At 38.6% G+C, this 18154-nt stretch overlaps 1 protein-coding gene across 11 annotated transcripts in view; it reads right to left on the bottom strand.

Moving 5' to 3' along the window:
- The window catches only part of TP53BP1 (tumor protein p53 binding protein 1), a 93329-nt gene that overhangs the window by 14462 nt on the left and 60713 nt on the right, over positions 1 to 18154 (bottom strand). For 10 of the 11 annotated variants that reach the window (XR_007152744.1, XM_047861204.1, XM_047861201.1 and 7 more), the window contains 5 exons: positions 17820 to 18023; positions 14329 to 14386; positions 13251 to 13343; positions 8501 to 8984; positions 4684 to 4836 (listed from right to left, as the gene is read on the bottom strand). Coding sequence is in view for 10 of the 11 variants with exons in the window: in XM_047861204.1 (XP_047717160.1) it covers positions 4684 to 4836; positions 8501 to 8984; positions 13251 to 13343; positions 14329 to 14386; positions 17820 to 18023 (992 nt within the window). In the remaining variant the exon portion in view is untranslated. The remainder of the gene's footprint in view (positions 1 to 4683; positions 4837 to 8500; positions 8985 to 13250; positions 13344 to 14328; positions 14387 to 17819; positions 18024 to 18154) is intronic. The other variant, XM_047861199.1, reaches the window with a different exon arrangement.

Here is an 18154-nt window from a genome sequence, read left to right as displayed (position 1 = left end):
AGAGAGGGAGACACAGAATCCGAAGCAGGCTCCAGGCTCTAAACTGTCAGCACAGAACCTAACATGGGGCTCAAACCCATGAACCATCAGATCGTGACCAAAGCCAAAGTTGGACAATTAACTGACTGAGTCACCCAGGTATCCCCTAAATGATTAATTTTAACCACTCCCTTCTTGAAAATATCTCCTCCTTTGGAATCTACAAAGTCACTTTTACTTTCATTCCACCTCTTTTTTTTTTTTTTTTCATTCCACCTCTTTAAGGGCTACTTTGATATGTGCTTGTTTTCAGGTTCCTCTTTCTTCATCTGTTCCCTTAGACACAGTATTGTGCAGGACTCTGTTCTTCCTTTTCTTACTCTTCCGTGCTTTCCCTGGACAATCTCACCAGACTCATCCCTACCTATCTACCAACAATATAAGAATGACTCGGCTCCAAACTCACAAATAACTAAAAAACCCTTCCCTTTGGATATACTAGGGACACTGAAATTTAACCCAACCAAAATGCAGTGTCATCCTCTCTCCATTTCCTTGCCTTCAACGAATAAATCCTGGATATGACCGGTGCATCTCACAATCCCTATAGCTCTATCAGAGACTGTTTTTTTTCTCCACCAAACCCCAATTCAAGAGTTTGGAGATATGAGATGCCTGCGTGGCTCAGTTGATTTAGCGCCCAACTCTTATTTCAGCTCAGGTCACAATTCCAGGGTCGTGGGATTGTGCCTCACTCCACATTGAGTGTGGAGTCTGCTTAAGATTCTCTCCCTCTCCCCCATTCTGCCCCTCTCCCCCACTCACGGGCTCTTTCTCTAAAATAAATGAAATAAATTAAATTAAAAAAAAAAAGACTTTGGAGGTAAGAGGCAACTTTGCTCCCTATTGCCATCAACAGACCATTTCTATCTCCCACCTCTCGCTCCTACTAAACCACTATTTGCCATTTTGTTAAACTTTGCTCTCCCCTTCCGTTACTCACCAACATCCTCCCACCCACTCACTCTCATGGATGAAAACCTTAACCTCTGGCTCACAGCCTCCCTTTTCTCCCCGTCCCTATTTCTGTCACTATTCTCTGTGGCTTACATCCATCAGATGACCCATCCAGCAACTCTCAAGTTCCTGATATAATTACCACCATGAACCATTTTCTCTGCCTGAGCCATCTATCCTCAGGGTCATTACCAGAAAGTGTACCACCTCCAAAAAGTATCAGTGATAAACATGACTTTCTCAAATCTCTGTCTCCTATCACCAACTTGCCTGCTCTAGCCAGATTCAAGTCTATCTACTGAGATCCTTTGACTAAAGGAGGTGTTGTGAGCCCAGAACTGAAGTCAATCCCTTCACTTGAATATAGCAAATGGGTAGGGGCATGGCCAGCTTAAAAGGCTGGGATTCCAGGCTGTGTCTCTGTTGGAGAATATGCCCCAGGAACAGTAGCCAGCTACAACTGCCTTTGCAACTGTCCTACAGTCAAAGCCATCACTATTGTAATGACAGATCCAGGCTCGAAGGTGGCCTGTTATCATCTTTTTAACATATTTGCTTACTTATCTTCCTGTGTGTCTTATACACTAGACTACAGAGACCCTATTAAGACAGAAATTGTAACCATCTTCTTTCCTGGGTATATCCTCCAAATCCAGCACAGTGCATGCCACAAGAGACCCTCAGTAAGTATTTACTGAATAATCTCTCTCAAATCAGTGTCCTATTTACATTCTCTGTCTCAGCATATGGTACCACTCTCTATCTCACTGCACAGGAAAAAGCCCACGTACCATGTTAAATTCCTCCCTCTCCCTGTATCCCCACATTTAGGAATTCACCAGTCTATCAATTTCACCTTCTATGTACTTAATGCATCTGTCTCTCCTCTCAACCTCTACTGCCACTGTCCTAATGCAACACTCATTACCTCTTGTCTGAACTATGCCTCAACCCACACCAGTCCACTGTTAAACCGCTGCCAATCCGAACTTCCCAACATGCAAATCTGAGCATGTCACTCTTTTCTCCAAAATTCTTTAAAGGCATCTATCACACCAAAGACAAAAATCTAAATTCTTTTCTGTGGTATACAAAGCCCTCATACTTTGGGCCTTTACCAAACTCAACAGCATCCTTTCCTACCATTCGCTACCCTACTGTTTGTGTCATATTGAGCTTCTAAATATTCATTAAGCATGCCACGTTGTCTACATAACTTTTCATTCTGCCTATGATGTCCTTCTTCCCCATGCCTCAATGTTATCTGCCACACTCTGGGAGCTACATATTCTGTGAGGTCTTTTAGCCACCTTCAGGTAAGCTGGTAGGCTCAGTCTCCTTTTTCTAACACATCTTGCCACCCTCTACAACAGCAACCAACAAGTTCTGGATTTGCTGCATGTCTATATAAGCTCCTAGAAAACAGGGACAGTGTCTTTTTATCTTCTTAGTTCCAGGGCCTGCCACAGTGCTAGGAACATAGTAAAAAAAAAAAAAAAAGTTGCAGGTAAATAAATTAATAAAACTTCTAAAAGATAATAAGCAAAGAATATAAGCTATGAGGGAAGGTGTTCCTAGAGTCTTCTCAGGTCAAAAGACTAAAAACTAAACTAAACGTTTCATACCTGTGTGCTCTTTACTTTCTGTCTCTGTGCCTTTACTCACCAAACTTTCTGTATGGAATGCCTTTTCCCCTTATCTCCCAACATCTAAAACCTTCAGGGTCCAACTCAAATGCTTTTTGGACCTCATCCAGACAAACTAGCAAAATTCCCTTCAGAGGAGTTTCATCCTCATGTGAACTACCATATGCATCTTCCTTCTTGCACACATCACTTCACTCTTGAGAAGCAGCACAATGTAGTGGTTAGGAATGCAGGCTCTGGATCTAGACTGCCTGGAATTAGTTCTAGTTCCTCTGTTTATTAGCTATGTAACCTTATGCAAGTTATTTTAACTTAACTTAATCCTCAGTTTCTTCATGTGGAAAATGTGATAACAGTATCTAACCCACAGCTTAGTTGTGAGGATTAAGTTCCATCACTAAAGTCCGTACAGTAGTGCCTTACATATAGTTAGTACTACAGAAATGTTAGTTGCTATTATTACTGTATTTAATTATGGTAATATTTCCCAAACTATCAAAGGGGTATAATAAGTATTATCTTAAAAAATGTTCAGTTGATACGGTGGCTGGGTGGTTAGGTCAGTTAAGCATCTGACTTTGGCTCAGGTCATGATCTCAGTTTGTGAGTTCGAGCCCCGTGTCAGGCTCTGTGCTGACAGCTCAGAGCCTGGAGCCTGCTTCAGATTCTATGTCTCATCCTCTCTCTGCCCCTCCCCCACTTGTCCTCTGTCTCTCTCAGTCTCTCAAAAATAAATAAATGTAAAAAAATAAATAAGTAATAAAAAATTTCAGTTGTCAAGTTTGGTAACTTCTATGTTAAACAATAAAATAGACATCTTTAATAAAGGACTTCTTAGAGCCTTTAACATAATAGGCACTGTGAATTTCCATGGGGGAAGGGAAGTTTTACAGCATTTGGTATTTCTCAAACTTATTACCATGGAACTTTTTCTCCCCTCAGAGTATCTAACAGGCCTGTTTCCAGAAATATACTTTTGAGAGCACCACATCAAATAATATAGTAACATGTATAACATTTTAAACTACAAGAGTTACAAAAACTGTTCATGAAATCAAACTGTTTTTCTAAAGCTGCTAATCTCCTAATTTTTCTAAAATAGTAGCAATATTGAAAAAATTCCACAAACATAAAAATTGAAGATGAATTAACATCTGGGATTTTGGTGTACAATAAAATACACAAGAAAATTTCTCAAACTAAAGTCAAATGCTTTCTGACATGAGGGCCACAATGGCCCATTAGTGAACAACTGCAATAATGTGTTCCATTTAATAAGACTATATATATATCAGAGTTTAATTCTTCCTGGTCTCAACTTCCCGTATGGCTATCTGGCAAATTTTTTAAGATGTGCCTAAGTATGGCAACAAGGCCTAAGGAAGGAAGGAAGTACCTGTGCCTCTCATCAATTAATAAAATGGGTTCCCAGAAATTAACATATGTACCAAGATAGTGCCACATCTTTAATTCTTGAAAATCTGATATCAGCCAGTATTGAGATGTAAACAGTCAGCATATGATGCCGTCCAATCTAACAGTGAATAAATGCTGATATTTTCCAACACTGGGAATGAGTCTGTAATGAATCCTACTAAGACATAAAGGTGCATCTCCTACAAACAGGTCTATAACCACAAATGGATGGAGACCAAGAAAGGACACAATGAGCAAACGTGACAACAAGTGAGAAAACATGGAGCAAAGCAAGGAGTTCTAAACCTCTTTAGTTTCCAAGAATTAAAAATAATAGATAAAATGTAGTTATAACATAACAGATTTATCAATCTGTTCTTTACGAAACAGAAACCATGATGGGACTGGTTAAATAAGTGGCCAGAGGTTAAACAGTAAACTCGTGGTTGGGAAAAACACAGAATTCAAGACTCTCCTCTCTTACCAGATTCTTAAATCTTTCTCACAAGATGAAGGAAAACAAAGAAGCTAGTTGCACAAGAAAGGCGGGAAGGGGTGGAAGTGGAGAGCCAGGGAATTTTTTCTACCCAAAGAAATTTGCCACATAGACCTAAGTATGCATTACCTCAGTTACTTTTCTTTCTACTTCTGTTCCATCCACATAATACACATCTGTGATGACACGGGTGACAAGTGTGCGAACCTCACGGATTGTCCTCATGTGGCGATGCAAGACATGGCCATGTGGAGGCTGAGGCATATCAAACTCTTCCTCTCCCTGTGGCAGAAAATAGAACACAAGCATAGGTATCACTGCAAAGTGGCAGAATCAAAAATCAACTGCTTCATGATAGGCAGTGTTCAGAGGTTCCATGAATCTAGTGTGATGGAATTTTCCAGTTGCTTTATTTTTTTATTCACCTATAGATAAGAACAGGGATGGACCGGCTATATAGCCAGAGGCTAGGAAGAGTCTGTATCAGTTATCACTTAAAATGACCTATTTCTGTCTCAATCAAAATTGTAACATCTAGCACTTGTATCTAGGATATTTAAGTGAAACTCTGACCTCCCCCCAACAAAAGTACATTTACATTATAATCCTTCTGATTTTGAGGCTGAATTATCAATCAGTATATAAACTTATACTTGCAACATCTCTTTAAAAAAAGGAAGGCAGGCATATTTTTAAAACTTTATATAAAAACAAGAGTATCTGTTAATCTCAGTGCAGTCTGTTTTTCCTGCTTTAGTAAATCAGAACTATAGTTTCTTTATGCCTAGAACAAGATGCACAGATTTTTCTCAGGATTAAATATGGAATATTTAATCTCTTCCAAATAACAGATCGTAACTTAAGAGCCAAGCTAGTGCCCAGTAAAAGGATTCTGTATTTACTTGTATCATAAAGGATTAATTTAATAGCTTAAATAGCTTAAATAAACCCTGCATTTTTGTTTACATGACAACTGCTATCCACATGTTTTCTCATAACACATATACATTTAACAGCATCCACACCCTCCCCTCAACCCCACCAGTAATTCTGAGGAGAAAATGCGCACTTTTTTTCTCCCACCTTATTTCCCCATAGCAGACTGATTTTTTCTTTCAGCATTGTCAAGGTATTCAAGTCTTTGAAAAGAACTATATATATTACTGAAATGATGATGATCCTGGGTTTTCACTGACCAATGTGGTAGTGATAGTAATTTACCTAAAGCTTTCAATAATTTACCTGAATAATTCCCACTCCAACTCCATCTTGGGGGTAAAATATCCACTAAAATGGAAATGTAAATTATGTGAATAAATATAAGTAAAAAGCATGGAAACTTAGATCCACTAATTCCTTAAAATACTTCTATATATATAATTCTGGCTAATGAATGGCCAGAGCACTGGTCTGTCACATCTCAATCATCAGGGTGCCCCTGCATCAGAACCATGACAACCGGACCTCCTGCCCTCACACACAGACAGGCAGGTCCAGGATCACAGATGTCTAGAAGGTTTCAGGGATACATAAAGCACTCCTTGTATTCAGGCTTCTCAAGAAGTCTTCCTGTATTTTTCCACTACAACAGCCAGACAAATGATCATTTCAAGACAGACACTTAAATATGACTAATAGAATAAGAAAGGAAAGAAGGAAAAGGGGGCAGATAAAAAGAAATCTATGCTTACTCTCTCTTCAAATAGTCTTCTGAAAAGAGGTCTCTGTAAAGATAAATAACTTGAAGATCTTGTCATCATAAAAGGAAGATAAGAAAATGAAAACAAAACCATACTTTCCTTCATTAAAAGCCTAGCTCCAGGCCCACTGGATAAAGAAGTCAAACTTTAAGCAATGTCAAAGGTAGGCTGCCTATGCTTTTCTCCCCACTGGCCTCAGTCCTACCCAGAATGCAGGGGATACAAAAGCACTGACACCTGGAAAACCTCCAGAAAGCATTCCTCATTTTCCAACCATTCTTCAAAAGACAGCACACCAATCTATATTTTCTGTTACCGCACCCACCCCATCTCTGTTTTTTCATCGTAGTATAATACACGTAACATGAAATTTACCATTTTAACCATTTTTAAGTAGACAGTTTGACATTAAGTACATTCACATTGTTGTGCAAACATCACCATATCCACCTCCAGAACTTTTCATCTTTCCCAAGTCAAACTGTACCTATTCACCTAGATTTTTCTAGCACCTTTCTTAACAGGAGCAACTAGCTCTTTAAAAAGTTATTTCACTCCATATGACACAATAGTAGTACAGTATCAGCAGTGGCTTTGTTGGTGGTAACAGCAGTATTTAATAATAATCAGTAGGTAGCAGCAGCAGCAGCCAATACATATTGAACATTTACTATGTGCCAGATCCAGTGTGGAGAACTTTATCTAATTTAATCCTCGCATATTCCAGATAAAGTGGTCTGACTCCAAAGCCGAGGCCTAACTGCTCTGGCTCACTGGTTCCTGCTTTCATCAACATGAGATAGGAGCAGGGATTATTTCCCTACTTTACAGAGGAAAAATGTTATTTAAGTAAGGAAAATATAATCTAGTGGCTTCAACGAGATTGCTATCTTTAGGATCAAGTTAAATTCTTTTTATAAAGGCAGAGAAGTTATTTATAGCAGAATGCCAACACTTTAAGGGTAAAAACAAGTGCAAAATAGGGTCTGATCTACTATAACCCCTATATTCAAAAGGCTATTCTATTTTCAATCTGTACAAACTGATAAAGTCTTAGGTCTCAGAGACCATGTTATCAAAAAGGCTAATAACATAAACAGAATTTCTGGAGTTCCTGGAGAGGCATGGATAAACAGAACAAGACTACACAGGCCATGATTATCAAATAGAAAAGCAACATAGCATAATGAAAAGAATACCGATTCTGAAGTCAGATATGCTGAGTTCAAATTCCAGTTCTGCCACCTACTGATGGCAAAATCTTGGGCAAGTTACTTAACCTCTCTTCAGCTTGATTTCTTTACCTGTGAAATGGGAATAATAATACCAACCTCATGGGTTGTCTTGAGCACAATGCTGATACACTGTAGGTGTTCAATAAAGAGGAACTATATTATTTTTATAAAACAAACAAGTTGGAAAATTAGAATGAGATGCACATCACTAATGAAGCTTTCCTAGGCAGATTCCAAGTGAAGACGATCTACCACAGCAACTGAAAAGGCAGTTTAACCGCTATTAGTAATTTCCAAATTTTCCCTACCATGGAACCCACTGCCACCTGACGAAATTGAACTTCCTCTTATTTCTTAACACGTACATTTCTACCACCACCTCTTAACTCGATTGTTACTACTACCTACTCCCTTACTCTATTCCCAAGAACCTGTTGCTCCTCCAGCCTCACGTCCACCACCCCTGATCCTTTTCCTCCCGTTATGTCTAGCTGCAGCCTGTGCAGTCCTCACCGCCTGAGGACACCCCCTTCCTCTATTTCTCTTACTGTTCTTGGTTTCCAATACTGTGCTACACTATCCTTCATGTTTCTTCTATCTCTTCTCCTCTGCTTCCTACTCCTTTAGTTCCTGGGAACTTTGGTGAAACAGACTTGGGAGAGAAGCAATTAGCTCCAATGCTTTTAAGGGAGGATGCAAACTGACAGCAGAAGGAAAAGATTAAATGTAGAAGAATATATCAGGGCCCAGTCTATATTTTTTGGCTTTTTCATCCAGTAAAGACCTACTTGATAAACTCTAGCACTATTTCATTTTCCATAAGAGACTATCTATTAGATATAGCTACCCATAATTTTCACAACCCTATCTATCTTGGAAAAATTGTTTTTAATGACTGGTCTGCACAAAAGTGTTAAGAATTATCATTAGGTAGAAGTATCACAACTTAAATTCTCTGGGAATCCATAAAGTCAAAACAGGGCCCCTGAGATACCCTAGACGTTTTCTCACCTGGCTATGGAGCGACTCTGTATCATCCCCAGGAGCACTGACTGGTTTCTCACCACTCCCCCTGTCAGTCTGAACCATGGCATCTTGTTTTCCAGAGTTCTGGTCCACCGTACTGGTCCCCTGTTCACACACATTCTTTACAGTCTGAGTTGCTGCTGAAACAGTTTCTGGGACCCACAGAGAATGCTCTATGGTCTGGATTCCTATGTTATTTTGGCTGGGCCTTTCAATCAAGGCATTACTAGGTTTTTCCTGATTGGTATTTCGTCCTTCTTTCTGGCCTTCTAGCACATCTGCCTTCAATGCTTCCCCTTGAGGACTGGATGACCCCTGTGTAGCCACCTGCCGAGAGGCAGGAGATGGAGGGTCTTTGACAGGACAACTGGGCTGCATGGGCTGTTGACTCTGCCTGGTCCTTTGGTCACCTTCCAATCTTTCCTTTCCTTCTTCATCTTGAGTACTTGGAAAACTGAGCGAGTTCCCTCTGAAAATCAACCATATAAAGAAACCATGTCAAGTAAACAGGTGTGAGTTTGTGTGTGTACTAGCAAGGGAACCATAATTTGACAATATGGAAAATGTGGGAAAGGGAGAAAATAAGGCGACCCAGCATATCACCTTTCTCAACGTAATTTCACTCTTGAGAAAATAATGGTACATAGGACTCTATCACCATGATGATACAATAGTCATAAAATGCATTCCCATCACTAGCTATGAACTCTGAAACTTGACACAGGAAAATAAGGTAAACAAAAAAATTTAAAGTCATTACTGAAGTCATAGTCAATGAAGGCTGTTTAGGGATCTACTTCATAAGAGGTCAATTAGGTCAACAGGTCTCATTTGGTTTTTATTGGTTCTATCATTCCTTAAATGACTGCTAGCATTTTAGATTCTGTTCTTCACCTCCACCCGCGAACAACAAGCAAAAATTTTAGGAAAAGAAACTTCATCTATACACGATAGAGTTATAGGTGAGGTTCGAGCTTTGCCAGATAAACTGGCATATCTTACAACTAACAATTCAGAATGACTTGATTCCTCTAAGAAAGTTCTCAAGATATAGCCTACTTCTTTTCATTTGGCTACACCAGGGATTTATTTATTTATCCCACAACCATTTGATTAATGTCTCCTATAAAACAGATACTATGAAGTCCTGAGGAGCCTAGGGGCTTTCTTAAATGTCTTTAACCAGAACAAAAAGGCCCAGATTAACTCCAAGTGAGCAGGTAACATACATAGAAACTTGAAATTCATGTCTTAGGAGCACCTGGGTGGATCAGTCAGTTGAGCATCCGACTCTCGATTTCGGCTCAGGCCATGATCTTGTGGTTTGTGAGTTCGAGCCCTGCATCAGGCTCTCCACTGACAGACTGAAGAATCTCTATCTCCCTCTCTCTCGCTGCCTCCCCAACTCTCTCTATATAAACTTAAAAAAAACCCGTGTCTTATTTATTCATCTCTACTTCAAATATCTAACAGGGCTTAATATACAGTAAGTGCTTAATAAATGTACTCTGGACATTTATTGATATTCTCTCCATTGAGTAGCTGCACAAATCTACTCTCAGATTAAGTAAACTAATTGTATAAGTAGCAAATTCATGTAGAAAATGCGTATAAACTTTTAACTTTTTGGTAAATTACAAATTCGATGAATCAGTGCACTACAAACAAAACAAGAAACTAACACATTTTAGGCTCCATTAAATGCATAGTAGCCAGAATAAAGACAAAAGGAATCCATTCTGAACTGACCACAGTAAGACCACAACTGGATCTGCTTCAGTTTGGAGTATCCTATTTTATAAGGCATAAACCCACAGAAGATAACATTCAGGATGACCAAGGATTTAGAAACCATGTCATATATTGCTGTATTCTTTGCCCAGAGAAAGACTAGTTACCACTGAGACAGAGAAAGCTGTCTCCAATCTGGGAGAAGCTCTCACCCCTTAAGAACTGAGCTGACATGAGTAGGCCGAAAAAAGGAAACATGAAGAGCTCTCTAAGAAATGCTCGACCCCGGATCTTGAGTAGAAAGACAAAAGGAGAAGTTTCTGAGATTTCTATCTTATTTACATCAGTTTACCAGAACAGCAGATTAAAGAGAGCTTTAGAATAGAGTTCTAGCCAAAGAGAGCCTGGTAAAAATTTGGTAGTCATAGCTTGAGTCCTGTCAGGAACCTCAAGTGAATAAGGATATATAATACAATAAAGATAAGGCAAGAATAAGACCACCAAGAGTAACACTTACTGTGATGAGGTTGCAAGTAACCATATATAAAAATTACTCCACTCAGGGCTAGGTACACAGCAGATGTTCAATCAATACTAGTTGTGTAAAACAAAGCAATTAAGACTCACTTCATGTTTTCTACGAACTTAATACTCATGTGTGACTCTTTTAGACAGCTAACACATTAACAGCTGAGCAATGAAAGTTAGTCAAAAGCTACAAGAACAGGATTAGCCATTTGAAGAATTCAATTACCATTGTTTCTCACCCTTAAACAAGCCTACCACATTTTACAGAAGCTGTTTATTTAGGGTAGAACCTCTGAATAGAATTTCACTTCCAAAGCAAAGTTTTGTTTTATTTTGGACTTTTTAAAAAAATGTTTATTTATTTTTTGAAGGCGAGAGAGAGTGGAGGAGGGGCGGGGGGTGCGGTGGGGGTGAGACAATCTGAAGCAGGCTCTAGGCTCTGAGCTGTCAACACAGAGCCCAATGGGGGGCTCCAACTCACTGGCTGTGAGATAGTGACCTGAGCTTAAGTCGGATACTTAACTGACTGAGACACCCAGGTGCCCCAACACTTTTTTTAATCTTAATTGACAAGTATTAAGTTGCTTTTTTTCCCCAAAGAGTTAATCAGAACAACTCTCTTCTCTCTAAAGACCAAAGAAGTCTCATTTCGACACTAGCAAAATTCAGCAGATTCCTATCAAATAGCAGGTATGAATATCCTATGATTTTGGTATTTATCATTCTCATGTTAGCCTCAGTCAAATGAGTGACATTAAAATCACAATCATTTCCCCCCACATTCATATATTTTCATACATATATACAGAATAGCAGGTAAAAGGCAAAGCCTTAATTGCAACACATACTGCAGGAAAGTGTTGCTCCACTCTTACCAAGTTTATAAATCCTCAAACATAAATAAAACTGAGAAATACCTACTGTAAAGATGTATGTTAATGTCCCAATAAACAATAAAGAAGGAATCTTTAGCACTAGAAAAGAGCTTTAGAAGACAAGAGAAATCCAGTCAACTCTAAGAAGGGCCACACCTCTCTTTATTCATTTGTTCCAGCTACACAACCCTACCTTGGTCACTATATGCCAGATTTGGAAACTGATGCTAAGAAAGCAAATTTTAGCAGGAAAAGTCCAAATAAAATTAACCCAAAGTGAAAAAGGGAAGAATAAATCTCCATACTTAACAAACTTCTAACCTTTATATTCTGAGTGTAGGTCTGTCTGTGGAGCAACTGAAATCAAATCCAGCTGGATACTCAGGCCTGTGTTCTACTAAGATTAAACAAAATCACCAGCACTTTGGCCTAAGATATTCTAGTAAAATGGGAAGGCAGTAGAATGCCTCAGTAAATTTAGTAATTGCGAGGCCATTACTGTATCACTTTTTGAATCACACAAAGTAGCGTTTCACCTAATAAGCTTCTTGATACAATAAAGGATATGACCTGGGCTATTTGATTCTCAAGAATACCAACAAGCTCACATTTAATAATCAGAATGCCACTAAAAGCACTGATATGTTTCTTTTCAACATTTGTTAATAAAGACTATAAAAATTATGCTGCAAATAACACTATTAGGAATATACCTGCTGACAAAATATTATCACATTCTTTACAAAAATCACTAAACGTCATAATGAAAATACAAGTTTATTTCCATTGCCATTACTTATTTCCCTATACTAAATACAAGAATTGTACATATCAAATAAGATACTCTCATTATTTAAATAAAGAAAAAGAGGTGCCCGGGTGGCTCAGTCGGTTAAGCATCCGACATCAGCTCAGGTCATGACCTCACAGTTCATGGGTTTGATCCCTGCATCAAGCTCTGTGCTGACAGCTCAGAGCCTGGAGCCTGCTTCAGATTCTGTGTCTCCCTCTCTCTCTGCCCCTCCCCCGCTCATGCTCTGTCTCTCAAAAATAAATACATGTCAAAAAAAATTTTTTAATTGAGAAAAAATACTTTGTAACTCAATTTTATTACTTTTTTTTTTCTGTTTTAGAGCTGTTCTAAAAGATTATGGAGTAAAGAAATCATAATTCCATCCATAATTCCATAATTCCAAATCTCAATTCTATCAAGTATGACAAACTTTAAATTTGGAGTGTTGAACATCTCAGTTTTGCCCTATGGGAAACTGAAGAAAAATAAAAAGTCTTATTAAAAATAAACATTTCTAAAACTAAGAAAAAATAATCTTAAAAATATAGAATGATACAGGTTCATAAATTTATGAAGACTGAATCATTTCAAATTGACAGAACAAGAAGATCAAGACAAAAAACTTTATAAATATTAAATAAAACTTCTCTTGACATCTCACTTATAAATCTGTCTAGAATATATCACGGTCCATCAGGTAAAAATGTAAGCTCAAGTTCACAAAATGGTAGCAATACATTCTAGATTTTGGAACCAACCATTTTGCAAATAAATACAGCTCAAAAGAGGCTATGAAAATAATGCTCACTTGATGGGTGCAGAGGGAGGATCCCGATTTCGAGCTTCAGGATCTTGTTGTGCTTCACAGACACAGCTAAACAAAGACATGGTCTTCTGGGGACTAAGATAACAAGTTAAAGCAACATACTATGTTAGTTTCGAAAGGAAAAGTACCTCTGGAGATTATCTTTCTTAGGCACAGAAGGAATAAAATCCTTGCTCTGCGTCCCAAACCCCACACCTTATGTCAAAATGCCATTCTTCATACTTGTTTCCAATTAGCACAATAAAAAAGCTCTTAAAGAAAATTCACAGGAAATAAGATGGACAGAGAACTACAACCAACAGCATCTGACAAAACTAAGTTTTCTTTCTTGCATGGTAATAACGGGCTGGAGCTGAACAGGGGCACGTGTTCAAACAGGACACACATTCAGTTGGCCATAATCCTTAATACCTTGTGCTCTTGCACCTAGCCTGCTATACCTATTTACTGTACCTGCCAAGTCTGATTTAAGAATCCTCACCTATACTTCACCAACTGCCACTAGTACGTTCACACTGGATGACTCATGCCATGAACCAATGAAACAATTCTACTCTCACAGCCACCAGATGGCAAAGCTTACCACTAAAGCCTCAGGATGGGGTCAAACACATCCCCAAAGCATTACAGCATTCATGACAAAGCAAAAATAACAGTTCAACACAACAGTTAATTTGGCAGGCAGAAGAGAAAATGGCCTGAGGTTGTGGAGGAGTTGGGAATCCTTGAAGGAACAAGGTCTAAGGCTGTTTTTCTTTAAACCCTTTATTGCCTTACCAACAGCAGCAATAATCTCAGTCTCCTCAAAAGAAACAAAGAAAAGGGTATACTCACATGAACAAAAGAGAGAAAGGGAAACACCTTTAAATATCTTAGTTCTAAGTATAGCAAAAGCTGAAAGTATTAATAAGACAGCCTACTGTTAGATTCAATACATGGCTAAATCCTTTATGCTGAGTTTCTTTTTAAGATTTTTCCTTTATTGATAAATCATCTTCCTCTTATTAACAGAGTGGCTTTGTATATTAAACTCCTCTAAATAGCAACCAGCTCAGGTTACCTGGCAACAGCCTCAGCAACTGCAGTAGATCCATTTTTTTTTTCACCAATTGCAGGCTCTGAATAAAAACAAAAGCAAAAGGAGAAAAGAGAAAGAAACAATTCAGTTAGTATCACACCTAAACACCTCCTCTGAAAACCTGCTCTAATAATTGCAACAAGTAACAAAAAGGAGTAAGAATAATAAGTGAACATAAAAAGACTTACACTTAAACAGTACAAGTTTTTCCTCACTTGCACCAATTTTCTTTCAAATTTCCTACAGAAGACTAATCAGTTTGTCCAGAAATACAATGAACTACTCAACACTAGCATGTAAAAATGAAAATTAAAACTTCTCCTCAACCAATTCATCTCTCTTCTCATACAGGATGTAAAAAATTTACATAGTAAGAAAATACGAAACTTTAATAAAGAAAAAAACTTTAGTAAAATAAATTATACAAGAAAATGTTTTCAATTGATACAAATTTTCAATAGTGTGCAGTTTGGTTGTTTTTGTTTCTTTTAAACAGTGCACAGTTTTAAGAGAACCCATACACAGAAGGTACTCAAGTTCTTCCCAAAGTGCCTTTGGGACAAATATTTGAAAAACAAAACTTATTTTCAAGAAAGAATCTGTAGCAAAGAATTAAGAGCGACACTGAAAAGAATCCCATATTCTCAAAGCAGTGTCACTAATGCCAAGGGATTAAAATGTGTTCCTTTAGAAATTTATTCCAGCCTTAGAGAAAATAACACATATTTTTAAACATTTCTAAAATATTCATGACCCAACATAATCTTCTTAACAGTCCATCAAGGGGGCAGAAGTTTAGTGGTTAGAGCCCTGGCTATGAAACAGGCCCTGGCTCCAGCATTAGTAGTCCAACTTGGAGTAAACCCCATCTTCTGAGTCACTTTCCTCATCTATAAGATAGAGATAAACCAGAACCAACCTCACAGGTTTGTTGTGAAGATGAAATGAGTAAAACTCTGAGTCCGGTGACTGCCAGACAGTGTACTCCTACTATCAGGAAAGGTAGTAATACCGTCCATTATGTTAGCTCCACTTAAGGTCTTCCCAATTTTAACTTCAAATCTAAAGATTCAAGGCTACCATAAACTCTCTTGATAAGCCCCACTTGATTTCAGAGAGAATAAAAATGGAAACATGTAATACTTTAATTTCTACTGAGGTTCTATAATTCAAATTAATAAGCACGGAAAAAGTAGAAGAGCACTATAATTCAGACCCACACTGCTGGTTCTTGAAACTACTTTTTTTAAGTTTATTTTTTTCAGTAATCTCTACACCCAACATGGGGCTCAAACTCACAACCCTCAGATCAAGAGTCGCATGGTCTTCCAACTGAGCCAGCCAGGTGCGCCCCTGGGTTCTTAGTTGGGGTGCCTGGGTGGCTCAGTCAGTTAAGTGTCTGACCTTGGCTCAGGTCATGCATGATCTCGCAGTTCATGGGTTCGAGTCCTGCATCGGGCTCTGTGCTGACAGCTCGGAGCCTGGAGCCTGCTTCAGATTTGATGTCTCCCTCACTGCCTCTCCCCCATTCATGCTCCCATATTCATTCTCTCTCTCTCTCTCTCTCTCTCTCAAAAATAAACATTAAAAAATATTAAACAAAAAAAACACTTTAAATTCAGGCTACCCCATTTACTAGCTGTTTGACTCTAGTCACTCAATCTTCCTGTGCCTCAGTTTCTTCACCTATAAAATGAGGATAGTAACAGGACTGACTTCAGAGGTTTGTTGTGAGATTCAATGAGCTATACTTGTAAAATGCCTGGAATATCATAAGTACTCAAAGCATATTAGCTAAAATTTCTTTGGTCTCCAGAGAATGAGAGGCCCTTCTTATTCAAGTCTACCCATTCTGCTATAGTCTTTGGAAAGCTTCCTCTCCCAACTCCCTCAGGGTTTTGATCCATTAACTGTTTCCCCTATTCCCTCATTTTTAACCCATCTCTCTTTTGGAGACTTTCTCTCAGCCTATAAAACGCTTAGGCCTCTCTATGCTTAGGCATAAAAATGAAAAAAATCTCCAATCCTAAATCTCTCTAACGTGGCGTATTTTTTCCTTTCTCATATAAACTTCTCAAAAGTAGAATATGTTTGCTGCCTCTTCTTCCCATCACTCCTCAATTAACTTCAGTATAGCTCCCACCCAAAGCACCACACTGGAACAGTTCTTGCTAGAGTCACCAAATGGATCCGAATGGCCAAATCCAATGTACATTTTCAGATATACCTTATTAGACATTCACTTTTGCATCTGACATTATCTTCTTGTAATTCTCCTCCCCATAAGCTTCCTTTCCCATCTCTTTTATAAGACTTCTTCCTGTTCTAACTCCATTAAACAGCATTTACAAACTACCTAGTGGAAAAATTATAAACTTTTGTGTCAGACAGATCTGACTGAAACTGTAACATTATCTCTTAGCAATTATTGTGACCTTAGGCATATAACTTTAAAACCTCTGTTTCTGGAAATAAGGATATCTACTTTGGAGTGCTATCATGAAAACTAAATTTAGATGTAGATTCATTCTGTATTTTTCCCCCATCCCTCTAACTTCCATATTCAACTGGTCCCAAGGTTCTCTCAATTCTACTATTCACCTCTCTGACTGATCCTCTCATCTCCATCTCCACTACTAATAACCTTACTTCCTGGTTAAACAAAATCTGAGTTTTCCAGGCAGGAGAATAGGAAATGGGAAGGCAAGGCAAGGAATAAAGCACAAAGGCATGAAGTTTTTAATACTCAACTGATACGTTTAAAAAAGCTAATCTGATATTATTCTCTTGCCTACAATTCTTCAGTGTCTCAGCATCATGTAAAAGGCCTTTCCAAATCTGGATCTTTGCAACCTCCCTTGTTTGTACCTTCTCTGTATTCTAGCCATAACCATTAACATGCAAGTAATGGAGAAATAGTCAATACAAGCCTAGAGTGTGAATCCACAATCCTGCATTTTCTACCCTCCTCTGAACTGGTTTTTTTTTTTTTAATTTTTTTTTTCAACGTTTATTTAGTTTTGGGACAGAGAGAGACAGGGCATGAACGGGGGAGGGGCAGAGAGAGAGGGAGACACAGAATCGGAAACAGGCTCCAGCCTCTGAGCCATCCGCCCAGAGCCTGATGCGGGGCTTGAACTCACGGACCGCGAGATCGTGACCTGGCTGAAGTGGAAGGCTTAACCGACTGCACCACCCAGGCGCCCCTGAACTGTTTCTTAACATGAAAACCAATTACTTTATATATGCAGGTTTAATACAGAGAAACAAGCAGCACCAGAGATTATAAAATGAAGCATCTTCAGTAACATGACAGTGCCCAGCTGAAAGCCAAGACTTAAGTCTGTGAGACTTAAGACTTTAGAAATACAATTATAAAAGTATTAATCATTGTAACTAGGAGAAAGATAACTAATACTTCTCAATGATCTGCAGCTACTAATTACCCAAGATTGACATAAAATAAAACTTACTTTCCAAACTAAACTGCAAAGCTTCTTCACTCGTCTCAGTCTCAGGAGTGACCAGTTTCATTCTTAGACACAATTTATCATCCACTTCTGGGGCAGCCCCAGGATTTCCTTTTTCATTCCCAAGTATGGGATCATTGGTCTCCACCATGCTTTCAGACATGACATCACTGGTTACTATGGTGCTTTCTGGATAGTTGCTAATACCTGAAAGAGGGAGGCAGGAGGAAGAAAGGAAAAACACTAAAATACAAACACGAAAAACTACACTTTGAGGTCACCAATTTGCCTGTTTGGCTCCACAGCTCTGCAGGATTGAAGGGGGGGGTTTCCTAGGA

This window comes from Prionailurus viverrinus, chromosome B3, assembly GCF_022837055.1.
Source record: "Prionailurus viverrinus isolate Anna chromosome B3, UM_Priviv_1.0, whole genome shotgun sequence".
NCBI classification, from domain to species: domain Eukaryota; kingdom Metazoa; phylum Chordata; class Mammalia; order Carnivora; family Felidae; genus Prionailurus; species Prionailurus viverrinus.
This window is presented reverse-complemented; position numbering and strand designations above follow the sequence as displayed.